Raw genomic sequence first — 14,518 nt, 5'->3', positions numbered from 1 at the left:
TAGTGTATGATGCTTCTGAAATAAAGTCAGAAAGATGTGATGATTTGTTTTTGTAAATATGACTCATCTCATATCATGTACAGTCTGCATAAGTGTATGATTTAACTTTTCCCGATGGTCTAGTGTTAAAAAATGTTCAATATATTGCAATATCGAATCGCAATAAAAAAATAAAAAAAAGTAAATACTTATATTTGTGTGTGTGTGTGTGTGTGTGTGTATGTGGCGCAGGCGCGATCGAACAGTGGAAACAAAAACATACTCCGTCATTTTATGTGGACATCATTCAAACTGTTACTGTTAATTAAAATTTTAAGGAAAACAAATATACTGATCTGAAATGTAGCAAATTAATTTTCAATTCATTCAGGTACAATTACCAAACATATCTCAAGGTCTTTTTATTAATTTAATTAATAAACTAATTACATAAAACTATTGTTAGTGCACTACAAATAAACTGGTTCTATGCCTTTACTTTATTAATAAAACTTATTTAAAAAATGCAAGGCTTAAGTACTTTATTTTCCTTTGGTGGTCCAGCCTGAGACACGCACAAGCCTTCTGCATTTTTGTTTTGCTTTTCCCTCCATTGTACCGAACTCGTACCGAACCGTGATGTCTGAACCGAGGCATGAACCGAACCGTGACTTCTGTGTACCGTTCCACCCCTAGTCTAAATGTGTGTAAATTTACATTTCAAAATGTTTCGCATAAGGCAGCGAATCTTTGGAAGCCTTTATGAGTCAGTTACCGTCTCAGCTGTGAGGTCAATGTGCAAGAGCACACCTTCCAAAACACGGAGGCATAATGGCATAGTATATATACCAACAAACCCATGACTGTCAGAGAGCCGGCGACGGGGCTGACTCACCTCGACATTACCACGAGGAATAAGACATCAGCACCACACCTGCGTTTCAAATGAACAAATAAACTAATAACTAATAATGGCTACTGCCATTTCTCAAACAGGTGCACAGCACAAGAGCATGGAAATACGCCAAACCACACTCATTCTTCAAAAATCAACAAACTGATAGATAATGACGGCACTAATGAGTCAGGTAAGTGTAGTTGCACAACCCTTGGAAGATAAAATCTACAACCACACAGGATTAAAAGAACGATAAACTTTCTTTTAAGTGAGAGAGACAAAAGTCTGTACTAGCTGTTCAAACTTATTCAAAGTTGAGCTATTCTGAACCCTGGAGCAAATCCTCACCGTTGCTTCAACCATTTAAAGAAGTCAATAAAATGATTCATATCTTCATATCTGTTAAAAGGTCACTTCCTTTTTCTTATGCTGTTAATAGGGGAACAGAAAGTGATGAGTGAAAGTCAAAATTATCAAGGGCCATTTCCTGGGTGTTTAGCGGAGGAGGATATGCAAGAAAACCGTGACATCTCGCATCTTCATCAGTTGATGCAATGATCTTCGGTATCCTTAAAAAAAAAGATTAACTAGTGAAACGCTGGTGTTTCTCGGTCTAAAAGGCAAGAGAACAGATTAGTTGGACCAAATCCCCCTTTTAATAGCAGACCTAAAATTAAGCTTTACACACATCCTCCAAAATACCAAGTAAAAAGGTAGTTTCCAGAAATCCTGGGGAATACACTGCCCATTTGAGTGTGTGTGTGTGTGTGTGTGTGTGTGTGTGTGTGTGTGTGTGTGTGTGTGTGTGTGTGTGTGTGTGTGTGCATTTAACCAAATAAAGAGGAAAAGCATATGAACTTCCATCAATAATGGTACACAGGCGTTTTGAAAACTTACACTTAAGCTTTACTGTCTTTCCTTAAACCTCGAATTTATTTGCCGCCCACTTTGCAATATTTCCGAGCATTCTCAAAATAACACACAGTTCCTGCAGCTCTTTCTGCATCTTTGTTCCCTAATCTGAGCTGCACAAAAGTTAAAGTCAACGCAATCCAAAATAAAAGCCAATAGTACTGCATTATAGTAGTAGTATTAATTTAGTTTGATTAAAATCAGCATAAAGTACAACACATATTAAAATGAGAACAGCACTTAAGAAATCTACCTTTTAAAATTTAGATAAATGGTTTAAATTAAAGGAGTAGTAGTTCACTTCAGAATTAAAATTCTGATCATTTACTCACTCCAACGTCATCCAAGATGTTCATGTCTTTCTTTCTTCAGTCGAAAAGAAATCAAGGTTGTTGAGGAAAACATTCCAGGATTTTTCTCCATATAGTGGACTTCAATGATTATCAACGGTTATCAACGATTATCAACAGGTTGAAGGTCCAAATGTCAGTTTTAGTGCAGCTTCAAAGGCTCTACACGATCCCAGCCGAGGAATAAGAGTCTTATCTAGCCAAACCATCGGTCATTTACAAAAATGCTTTTGCACGTTCGCTTTGTAAACACTAGGTCGGTACTTCCACCTACGTCCCGCTTGACCTTTCAATGTGTTTACGTAATGTGTGGCGCATCACAGCAAGTGCAAGGCGAACATTTGTGGTTAAAAAAAGTATATAAATGTTTAATTCTTTAGAAAATGAACGATGATTTGTCTAGGTAAAACCCTCATTCCTCGGCTGGGATCGTGTGGAGCCCTTTGAAGCTGCATTTTGGACCTTCAGCCAGTTGGACCCCATTGAAGTCCACTATATGGAGAAAAATCCTGAAACATATTCATCAAAAACCTTCATTTCTTTTTGACTGAAGAAAGAAAGACATGAATATCTTGTATGACGTTGGGGTAAGTAAATTATCAGGAAATTTTCATTCTACTTTAATTGTCATTAAAATCAAACAATAATGGAAATATTAAATGGCCTTATGCAAAGAAAATGTGTACAATTTGACCTAAACCGAAGTATGTTACAGGTCGACCTCTGAATAGTCCTCAAAAGCCTGTCAGAAATGGGGACGGCGTGTTGCGCAGCATCAGCACAGAATGTACAGATTTCTCCTGGATTCCTACCAACCGCTGACAGTAAACAACATCCATTAGTAGCATAACATCATGCAGATGTTACACATTTGAAGGCCTTATCTGTGCTTGTGCATAGACTGGGTCGCAGCTTCTGCACATCACAAGATAGGAAACACATGCTAACACATCACCTAATCAGACTGAAAAAAACAGCTCAACTTCTGCTGGCAAGCGTATGAGGAGGAAACAGTGGCACTGAAAACAAATCTTTAGGAACTGGACAGTATTGTTGCCACGATATCAAAATTACGACTTCGATAAGATACCCGACAAAAATAGCGCGATTACCAATACTGAATCAATACCACAGCAAAAAACTAAAAATACAGTACAAGTAATTGAATAATATGACAACTTAAATTTCATTGTATCATAATCATAATATCAATCACATTCGCAAACCATTCACAATTCTGCACAGGTTAGTTGATATGAACACAGAAGGCAGCAGGTTAATTAGGCTGCCGTCTCTTTAAGACCTGACGCAAGGATCCAATACATTAGAACACACCTGATTACATTAGAACTTCACCATTTATGTTTATGGACATACCCGACTGTGTTTGCGTGGATACTCGCCAGGACGCGTATTTTAACATATTTTTGACCATTCAAGCACAATAATAATTGAAAGAGAACCGAATTCATGATCACATACTGTCTCAAAGGCAGCTTTCTGCGTGCGCTCCAGGCCTGAGCCCATAGCGCTTTGAGCTCTTTTTCAGGGCTTATTGAGCACAATAACCGGTTTAAACATCAAACACGTCCCGCTCTTTATTTTCTCATGCGGCTCTTATTATTTAGACCGGTTTGTACCGTTTTTAATAGCAGGGTATCAACACAACTGTCCATAAGTGGACAGTGCATTGGGGAAATTTGATGTGAATTTTTTTTTTTCTTTCACAAGGTCGCTTGAGTCAGAAACTAATACTTTCCAAATGTTTTACCAATGAAAAGGTGACTGTAACCACAGGCAGCCCTGTATAAGCAAGTGTAAAGTGGTTTGCTGGACGGAAAACTAAGTGCAAAGCAAACAGTTGATGCTAGGTGTTTCCTCTGAGCTATTCATGCAAAGAACGTTTAAACCAGCTAGTCAAGTTGAATTTTCAATTCCCCTTCACAAAGTCTCACAATGTTTTCGTCATTTCTATTCTGTGAAACAAATGAAGATTAAAAGCCACTGAAACCGGCATTGTTTTGAACTCAACTGACTTTCATTGTACAGACAAAATAGTTCCTATAATATTTTCTTTTGTGTTAAGCAGAAGAAAGAAAAGACAAACACACCTGAACCAAGGTGATCAGGATTACTTCACTACAATATCTAGCTAAAATAGGCTTATGGTATTTAGCTCAAAACGTCTGGTGTAACATGATTTGAGTTTGTAAATACGAGCAGCGCTTCCCAAACCTGTCCTGGAAGCCTTTTTGGATGTCAATGCAATGTAAATGAGCTGCTGATTTTAATTGGGTCAGGTGAGTAAAGTTAATAAGCGACATCCAAAATGTGCATAAAAAAAAAAAAAAACACTTTACAAGGTTCATTAATGTATTAACTAACGTGAACTAACATTGAGCAATACATTTGTTACAGTATTTATTAATCTTTGTTAATATTAGTTAATAAAAATCCAGCTGGTCATTGTTTGTTCATGCTAGTTCATAGTGCATTAACTAATGTTAACAAATACAACCTTTGATTTTATTAATGTATTAGTAAATGTTATAGGCTACTTAATATTAACTAATATTAATAAATGCTGTAGAAGTATTGTTCATTCTTAGTTCATGTTAACTAAGGAAGTTAACTAATGTTAACTACTGAACCTTATTGTAAAGTGCTACCAAAACACACACACACACACACAAACAAACTCCACCTAGGACAAAATTAACTCCTACAACCGGACATGTTTTCAAGGTAACATGCTTTCAAAAGTTATTCCAAAGTAAATACTTAACTAAAAGTAAATAATGTAACACCTGCAAGAGCTGCAATAAAACGTGGTTTACTTGGACAATTTAGAATTTTCTTTTGCAACTATTGTCAATAAAACTTGAGCAACATGAAGCATAAAGGTTTACCTGTCCTCATCCCCATCAATGTGAATAGCTATTCCAAACAGGCTGTTGACAGCAGGCGTGGGAAGCTGCAATCCCTCGGGATTCAGGGGTCTGATGGCATTTCTTCCCAGGAGAACCGAGCTCTGGAGCAGCAGCTCTGTCCTCCTCTGGTTCTCACCGGCCGGGCCGACGCCACCGGGAAGCTGGCTAAAGATAGAGGGGTTCGTCTGAGCCCCCAGTCCCGCTGCCGAACCGCTCGGGACTCCCTGAGGCTGGTTCTGCTGGGGCGGTACAACAGGGACCGGGGGCTGTTTTGGCATGCTCTGGGGGGTATTAGAGGCACTGGGCAGAACAACAGGCACATTTTGCACACCAGGGACCACAGCATGAGTTACTGCTGGCTGAACGAGCGGCACTGGTGCCTGTGAAGCCGCAGATGTGGCTGATACAGCGCTGATGTTGGACTGGGGTAAAAGCCCCTGAACATCCACCGGCTGAGGAACTAATCCCAGCACATGAGTGCTTCCCGTGGCGGGAGTCAGGACCGGTGATGGACCCTGGGCCACTGAAGAGCCAAGAGGCTGATTCTGTAACCTATAGTCAGCCTGATTAGACGGGATAACAGTCTGAAGCATCTGGCCAGGTTTCTGTGCCTGTTTACCAGGGTAAAATGGCTGTGGTTGAGCTGTAGAAGGCATGCTGGGAGATTTAGCATGGGCCTCACCGAAAAGGTTCTGGGCTACATGCCCTAATCCCTGCTGCAATATCCCAAAAGTTTGCTTTTGAAGCTCCACAGGAGGGTTAGATAGTGAAGATACGTAGCCACTGTCCGTATGCGGTTCTGTGAGGGTCGAAAGCGCATTATACGCCGCCACCGAACCTCCTAGGCCGTCTCGGTCCGCGCTGTGGTCCACGGTGCCGGCGTGTTGTTTAGCGTTATCCGCAGTCCGAGCAGACGAGGAAGCATCCGTATCCCGCTCATAAAACTCAGTGCAAGTCCACCTACCTCGTTTAAAGGGTTCACCTGTACCATGATCCAATTTGATGACCCTGAAACGGGAACTGCAACCACTTACTGTGGCAGAACTGCTAACTGATGTTGATGATGCCTGGGATGCGCTGTTAGATGCAACTGAAGATGAAGTCTGGGATGGGCTCATTTGGCCTGCTGTCCCACTGACTGCACGGACATTTGGGTTTACGTGAACCGCACTTGTGTTACGAGAGCCAGGTAACACGGCACCATCTTGCGCGCTCGCGGTTTCAGCGTCATTATGTAGCGGTTCGTCCGTCAAACTAGCGTCACACGCCTCCGGCTCGAAATCGCCACCTTTGGACATGTCGTACATCTCAGAGGAGGACATGTCTTCAGTTCTGGACTCGTCCGGGTCGTCCAAACTCTCGGTGTCGTCCGTGATGCTGTTCGCCGCCACCTGCGCCTGCGTTACGCTCGTGATCTGGAAACAGCTCTTCTTTTTCGACGGCATTTTAGACATTTTGAGCGCGTGAAGTGTGTCACTTCGACCTCGACTGGTTAGACTAAAGCGTACAGCTCCAAGTTAAACGTAGTAACTCCTCTTATATGAAAATGTCATGTAATTTTCAGTTAGCGTCACGCGCTAACTCAAGCTTCCCTCCGAGCTCCCGTCAGCGCGCGTGCGTCCTCATCGCCGCATTTTTAGTACTTTTAATCCGTTAAATTGAAACTCACGAAGCTCCAAACACAATGACAGCTTAATTCCAGGTGTGTTTAATCCCTCCAAGCCCGTCTCCGAGTTATCCGAGGCCTAAATGAAGGCCATGTCCGGGTGTGAGAGTTTCCCTCAGGCCGCTCGCGCGAATGAAACTCCAGTCGCTGGACACACTCGACTCTGAGGCGCCTTCAGTTATCAACACTCCCCCGTCTTCAAAAGCACATATCCTCCACGAAACACACTGAATATACATCTTGACACATGATAACACATGTTTACCATCCGCTTCTGGCGTTGATACAGTCTGTGGAGGGTAGACTGGGTGTGTTTGTGTGTCTGTCGAGCTAACGGCTGCTCTCTCTCTGCTGCTGTACACAAGATGGCTAACGCTACGTAGCGCACGCGCGGGACTATGGGTGGACTGCGCACAGGCGTACGTAAGTGCGTCGGGAATACCGATCGCTACGCAATATTCTTGTTTTCTTGTCAAAATAAATGTCAGGGGGAATCAGCCGCCATAAATACTTTTTCCACACATCCCAAACCCTTTTATTACACTTTTTCTTAGATAAAGTGTCTGATAATCTTATTATTTTAACAACTAATTCATTTAATTGCTTTTTCTCCTTTGTACAGTGATTTAAACCAGCACTGCTGCAATATAATATATAATATAATATAATATAATATAATATAATATAATAAATTATGTTCGCCTGTGTACAGTGATTAAAATCTGCACTGCAAATATTATATTATATTATATTATATTATATTATATTGTATTGTATTGTATTGTATTATATTATATTATATTATAAATTATGTTCTCCTGTGTACTGTGATTACAATCTGCACTGCAAATAATATAATAAATATAATATAAAAATACAATATAATATATTTATTGTTCTGTGAACAGTGTTTAAAATCTGCACTGCAAATGTATAATATAATACAATATAATATAATACAATATATTATAATATAATTATATTCACCTGTTGTCTCATTAATTAGCTTATTAGTTCCCTTTGTTTCCTCCATGTATTTATACCCTGTTCTCCCTCATTCTGTCCGTTCTCATCAATGTTACGTTGTGTCTGATCTCCTGAGTTTTGTCATTAAACACTATAATACTTAAAGGCACACTATGCAAGATTCGTACCTTAATATAACAGCTTCGAAATAATTTTGATGGTAAACTAACTCGTAGTAGGGCAATGCAGGTTTGAGAGGTGGCGCCCCGACAAATCTTGTGAGAATCATGACTTGCTTTACGGCACGACGTCACATACATCAACAACATATGAAGCAGCCTCTATGGAAGACACTAGCACGCATTTCAGACGTGAATCATGCGAATAGATATGCACTGCAAATATTATAATATAATATAATATAATATAATATAATATAATATAATATAATATAATATATTATAATATAATATAATATAATATAATATAATATAATATAATATAATAATTAGTGTTCTGTGAACAGTGTTTCAAATATGCACTGCAAATATTATAATATAGTATAATATAATATAGTATAATATACAACACAATATAATATAATAATTAGCAGTTTTTAAAATCTGCACAAATATAATAATATAATACAATAAAATATACAATACAATACAATACAATACAATACAATACAATAATTATTGTTCTGTGAACAGTGTTTAAAATCTGCACTGCAAATATAATAATATAATATAATATAGTGTAGTGTTATGTAATGTAACATAATAGGCCTATAATTTATATTATATTACGTTACGTATTTTAAATGTTTTTAAACGTATATAAAATTATATTATATTATATTATATTTCAATATTTTGGTTGTTTTGCTATCTACATATCTTACATTTCTGCCTTTTCTTCTGTCAAAAGGGTCATTTATTTTTGTTGTATAAATTCTGAGTCATACACAGGGGGATTTAGGTGGTTTATGTAAATTTGGAAAGCCAGACAGGACACCACCAAAATAGGTTTTCCGTTAGTTCTTCTGAAAACATAAATAATTGTTTTATTACTTCACTTTTAATACACACTGAAGTAACCATTGCAGACCTGAGGACATGATTTCCAAAAAAAGAATGCAAATATATTAACTGATGTTATTCCATCTCGTTTTAATTAATGCATAGCTACAGATTTATTTATTTTTGCCCAGTCATTCTTCAAGCATTTAAATCATGTTACGAAATACAACTTCGTCTTTGTTTCGCCTTTGGGGAAAAGTTCACGCAGGGGGCGAGAAGGAATGCAGCGAGTGCAGACAGAAACATATTTGCTGGAGTTTGTTTATTAGTTCAGCTCATTATTTTAGGCATGAGTCTATTCCAATAAGCAGAGGAGGCTGTGTTTGTTTTGCCTTTGAGTTTGACCATCCTCTCCGCTCCCCGATCCAAACACCAGTGAAAAGCGGGCGACACACTGAAAGAAACACTTGACAAGCTTTTTTTTACATGAGAAGACACAGATGTAGCTTTCTAAAAACTCATTTCTAGAGTAAATAGTTGATTTAACGGCAAATCCTGAAGGAGAATTGTGTTTATAAAAGTTACAAAATATCAACAAAAGTTGCTTGGGAATTCGGTGTCACTCAGAAGTTACACAACATGTGACTGTTTATTGTCTCTGCCTCCGTCCCGCGGTGAACGGGACACGCTTGTTGTTTTAGCTGGCTGTCCGAGTTCTCAAACCAGTTTGCATTTTGCCACACGAGGGCTTTGAATCAGGCGTCTGAAGCAGGTGCTATTTGTCACGTCCAGACATACAGACTGTCTTTGTCTGCTCTGCGGTCTCGTCCGGTTCATACAGCTTTTCCGAGATATGCAAAAAAAAAAAAAAAACGGTTTGAAGGGAATTTCTCTAAATTTAAAATCTTAATGGGAAGTTGTAAAAAAAAAGTTGTAAAAAGTTGTAAAAAATTCACTGTAAAAAAAAAAAAAAAAAAAGTTGCTGTCTTACATTTTTAAAGGGATACTTCACCTCTGGAAAGATGAATGTGTATTTAAAATGGGTCAGAAGTGTAGAAGAAATGTGAAATTATTTTTGAATTTGGAGCTTTCTAGACTGAGAAAAGCCAGAAAATGTATTGTGATGAAAGACAACAACTCCCAGAATGCACTTGCTTCGCTGCCCTAGGAGGCCACTCCCAAGCCACGCCTACCGGTTACAGAGGGCAGTTAAACAACAAGGCTAGGCTACTAGTGAGTCTCCGTGACGAGTCTGCCCGGGATTTCGAGATCGCCCAAAATGTCCGGGATTCGGCTTCTGCGTTCTACAGTCGCCATTCATCATGTTTACTGTGGCGAGCAGGACGAGGCTGAGGGAGAACGACGAGAGGCCGGTGGCGTGATTACTGATGACCGACACCTGTGAGACGCACCGGTCTCGTTTCTCTTTTTTAGAATTTTCAATTACGATCACTTGTTTAGTGTTCATGTAAACACTAACGTTGCATTCAGATTCACCAATCGGAATGAATTCAGTTAGATTGAAACAAAAGGTGTGCATGTAAATAATGAATGGCGACTGCAGAAAGCAAAAAGTGTGATTTTGGACGATCTCGATGGCCGGACATGTCCGGTAAAAAGAGGAGGGTAACCCCTATACCACTCAGCTTTCTCCACAGAACAAGAGCCTGCTAGCTTAGCTTCCAAAAAAAGATGGCTGACACTGTGTGTACATTCTGTGTGAGTGAGATCCCACCCTCTATGGGCAGGTTGAAAACATGCGGGACAGCTCCTACTACTGGCTGTAGTCTTTATAGAGAGCCTAAGTCCCTCCCCTTCCGGTCGACCACCATGGGACCTTATTTCAGAAAAATATTGTATGGTAGTCAATGGCGAGAGACAACAAATATTTTGATCTCGTTTGAATTGTGCCCTGATTTACACATATGATGTTTGTCAATTTAAAAGATACATTTTAAAGTCAAGAAAGTCGCAGCTTGATGTAAAACTGCTGAGGTATAAGACTGTGAAAATACATAATTACAAAGACTACAAACCCAGAAGGCGCACATGTGACCTCATACCTTTTCTCTCAATGAATGAAGCTAACTTTACTGAAGCTAACGTCTGTCTTTTTTTCTATAGTCTTACATTATAATCGTAACGTAATGCCGTCATGCCTGAGTGTTTTGAGCCAGAATACACACATACGAGCAACGGATCTTGTGACGTACATAGTGCGAGACGAGAGATGTAGTTCATTGAGCGATTTTCACATAAAACTAAACGTTACTCTTCTGTTTTATGACAAACTGCGACTTTCTTGACTTTCATAATTACCTTTTAAATTGACAAACATCATATGTGTAGTTCAGGGCACAGTTCAGACGGAATAAAAAGATAAGTTGTCTCTCGCCATTGACTTCCATGCATATTTTTTCCGAAATAAGGTCCCATGAGCCGGAAGCGGAGGGGCGGGACTTAGGCTCTCTAGCCTCTGGCCAAAAAATCCTCAGATGACGCAAAATTACGATTTTTGGAGGAGGATTTTTTCCAGACAAAAAATACATACATCTCTCGTCTCAGGGGGACATGAGGGAGGGAAGCATGGTAATTCGAAAATACTACAGGTTTTCTACTAATACAAAGCTTAATGCTAAATCCTGAAGTATCCCTTTAAGTACCATCAACTTAGATGGTTGAGTCATTTCAACTTAAATGACATGACTTTAAAAAATGAGCTGAATCTTGTATAACAAAAAAAGTTGTCAAAACAAAATTCAGTTTTGATCAAATTTTGATGAATTGATCACTGTAAAAACATGTGTTGTCATAACTTATTGATCATTTCTTCAGTGTGACAACAGGCTGGTTCATTCTGGCTCTGAGAAGTTCAACTGAGTTAAATCTGGATGACAGTGTCGGGGTTTTTGACTTGTGTCAGGGAGTTTTTTTTTCAAAGGTGATGAGAGTGTTTGGTTAGTTTTAGGCCAAAGTTCTGTGGTTATACATGGAAAGTGAACATCCTGTACATCTACTGAAACCAGCCGTGGTTTTTGAGGAGTCCAAGACAAATTTCACGTCTTTCAAGGCCAAGTCTCAAATCTCTTTTGATGATAGTGTTTCGCTTGCAGGTTAGTTTTTACAAATCTACAAAAATAACAGGATTTCTATATCCTTGTTCATTTCCTGTAAAGTCACAACTTGATTCCAGGTCTGGACTTTCAAATGCAGAGCAGTAAAACAATAAAAACATTTTAACTAAATCCCACATGTTTGGAAAGGTTCTGAACTGACATGTGAGTATCATGTTTATGATTTATGGAATTAAGTCAAAGAAACAAATCAATTAATTCTTGAAATTGCTGACACTTGCATATGTAGTATATATATACAGTGCTGCTTGAAAGTTTGTGAACCCCTTGCAGAATCGGTAAAAAATGTGTATAATTTTAACTAAATAAAAGGGATCATACAAAATGCATGTTACTTTTCATTTAGTACTGTCCTGAATAAGATATTTTACATAAAAGATGTTTACATATAGTCCACAAGACACAAAGACAGCTGAATTTATATAAAAATTACCCCGTTTATAAGTTTATGAATCATTGGTTCTCAATACTGTGTGTCGTTACCTGGAAATTCTTCAGTTTTCCAGCATCTTTTGCATATTTGTTGAACCCTTTCCAGTAGCCAAAAGCCAGGGGTGAAAATATATATATCTTCATCCTGTGCAAAAGTTTTCACCCCCTGCTCTTAATGCATCTTGTTCCCACCTGGAGCATCAGTGAATGAAGATGGATCTCAAAATCACACAGTCACGGCTGGAAAGGGTTCAAATATGCAAAAGATGCTGGAAAACTGAAGAGTTTTACAATTCATTTAAAAATTATAATACATTTTTATAAATGTTTTGTCTTGTGGACTATTATGTAAAGATTTTTTTTTTTTATGTAAAATATCTTATTCAGGACAGTACTAAATCAAAAATAACATTTTGTATGATCCCTTTTATTTTGTTAAAATTATTCACATTTTCACAGATTCTGCAAGGGGTTCACAAACTTTCAAGCAGCACTATATATATATATATATATATATATATATATTTAAACTAAAACTCTCAGTAACTAAAACACTTAGCCTAATTAAAAGCTGTTTTAAAATAGATTGTATTTGTGAATTATATTTTCCAAACTAAAATTACAAAATCCTCATATTTTTGTTGTAGCTGTTAAATCCAATCCCACTGACAATAAAGTCAACATTATAATATTGAAGGAGCACTTGAACTACAGTTTCAATACGAGGGAATTTGAATGTTTTTGAATGTTATTATGTTACTTATTAATTATTAAAATGTACAAATTGTTGTTCAAAATAATGTTTGATTTTTTTTATTATTTTTTTTACTTTTTTATATTTTATATTATATGTTTGCTCTATTAATGAGCTGGTTTAATGGCATGTTCAGTGGTGACTGTTGTCACAAAATGTAAATCAGTAAAACACCTGTTATAACATGTCTTGGCAATAAATCCCTCAACATAGATCATATATATATGATTTTACTGTTGCTAATCTGCACATTTCATGTAGTTATGCCAGCTTCATTCACAAGAGGTCGCTAGCGCAGATACAACTGAGCATCAGTTTGTGTTTGAGAAATCGTGGATACACTTTATTTGATGAGCATTCTGTTGACTGTAAGTAACTTTGCAACTACAGCAGGTCAACTAACTAACTTGTAATTCAATTATATTACATTTTAAAATACTCCTAATCAGACTACAGTTAATTTTTTTATTGATTACATGTTATTTCACAATGGCAGTAAATTATTCATAATCCAATTACTTCTATTTTATATTTTAAATGTTTCTTTCTAGAACGTCCACTGCTTATATCCGTTCAGAAGGTTTTCCAGGTTTGTGGAATCACACACACACACACACACATACACCATCAGACACTGGTCATGTGACTATCACTGAAAACTGGGACCCACAGCATTTGATCACTGGATTTACAGAAATCATTTCACTTTTAATAACAAGTGTTTTCTCAACATTGAATATCTAGTCAGCTCCACATGAATTATTATTTGTATTATCACTCAGTGAACCATTTAACCATGTATTACATGTCTTTGGGAGGAGTTTACGTCTTTCAAACGCATTAAAATCTTCAAAACATAATTTTATATGAACATGCAATGCAAGGGATTCCCCAACTTTTCTGTCAGCAGCAATATATTTACTTTAAGAAACCCCAGAGATTTCAAGCTAATAAGTTAGGTCAATAATAATAAATACTAATAAAAACGAATTTCGCGGTTCTCGGATGTCGGTTAATGGTCACGTGACATGCAGGTAAACAATTTTTTTTTTTTTTTTGTAAATGATTTATTTTGATTATTTTTTATTTTAAAATTATTTATTTGAATGTTTATGATTGAATTACTTAATAGCTTTTCATTAAACTCACAATCCCTCTGCAGTTCCATCACAAACCCCAGTGTGTAGGCTACGGTAATATTTAATGCACTTCATATTGTTGATAACAAAGAATGGAATATATTTTTTGTTCTCTTTGTATTTTATATGCCACAAGTTTATCTATTCAAATCAATGGGATAAATGAGTTAGGTCAAAAGTAATCTAAAAGTATACACGTTACCTAAATGAGGGATCTAGATCACATTACTAACTACAATTTTTTTGTGTAATTTGTAATCAGTAAACGACCACAATGTGTAAATAATCGACCAGCACTGCACCAACGTTTTGCTTTTTTCTGAAGAGGCTTTGTGA

At 37.5% G+C, this 14,518-nt stretch overlaps 1 protein-coding gene across 1 annotated transcript in view; it reads right to left on the bottom strand.

The window, feature by feature from the left end:
- Positions 1-7,106, bottom strand: part of tsc22d2 (TSC22 domain family 2) — a 32,539-nt gene extending 25,433 nt beyond the window's left edge. Inside the window, exon 1 of the mRNA XM_084416804.1 lies at positions 5,049-7,106. Within this exon, the coding sequence (XP_084272930.1) occupies positions 5,049-6,523 (1,475 nt within the window). The 5' untranslated portion in view covers positions 6,524-7,106. The remainder of the gene's footprint in view (positions 1-5,048) is intronic.
- Positions 7,107-14,518: the final 7,412 nt, after the last annotated feature.

The sequence above is a fragment of the Rutilus rutilus genome (genome assembly GCF_951802725.1).
Source record: "Rutilus rutilus genome assembly, chromosome: 8".
Classification (NCBI taxonomy): Eukaryota; Metazoa; Chordata; class Actinopteri; order Cypriniformes; family Leuciscidae; genus Rutilus; species Rutilus rutilus.
Note: the sequence above shows the minus strand (reverse complement) of the source record. Positions and strands in the feature narration are given on the sequence as shown.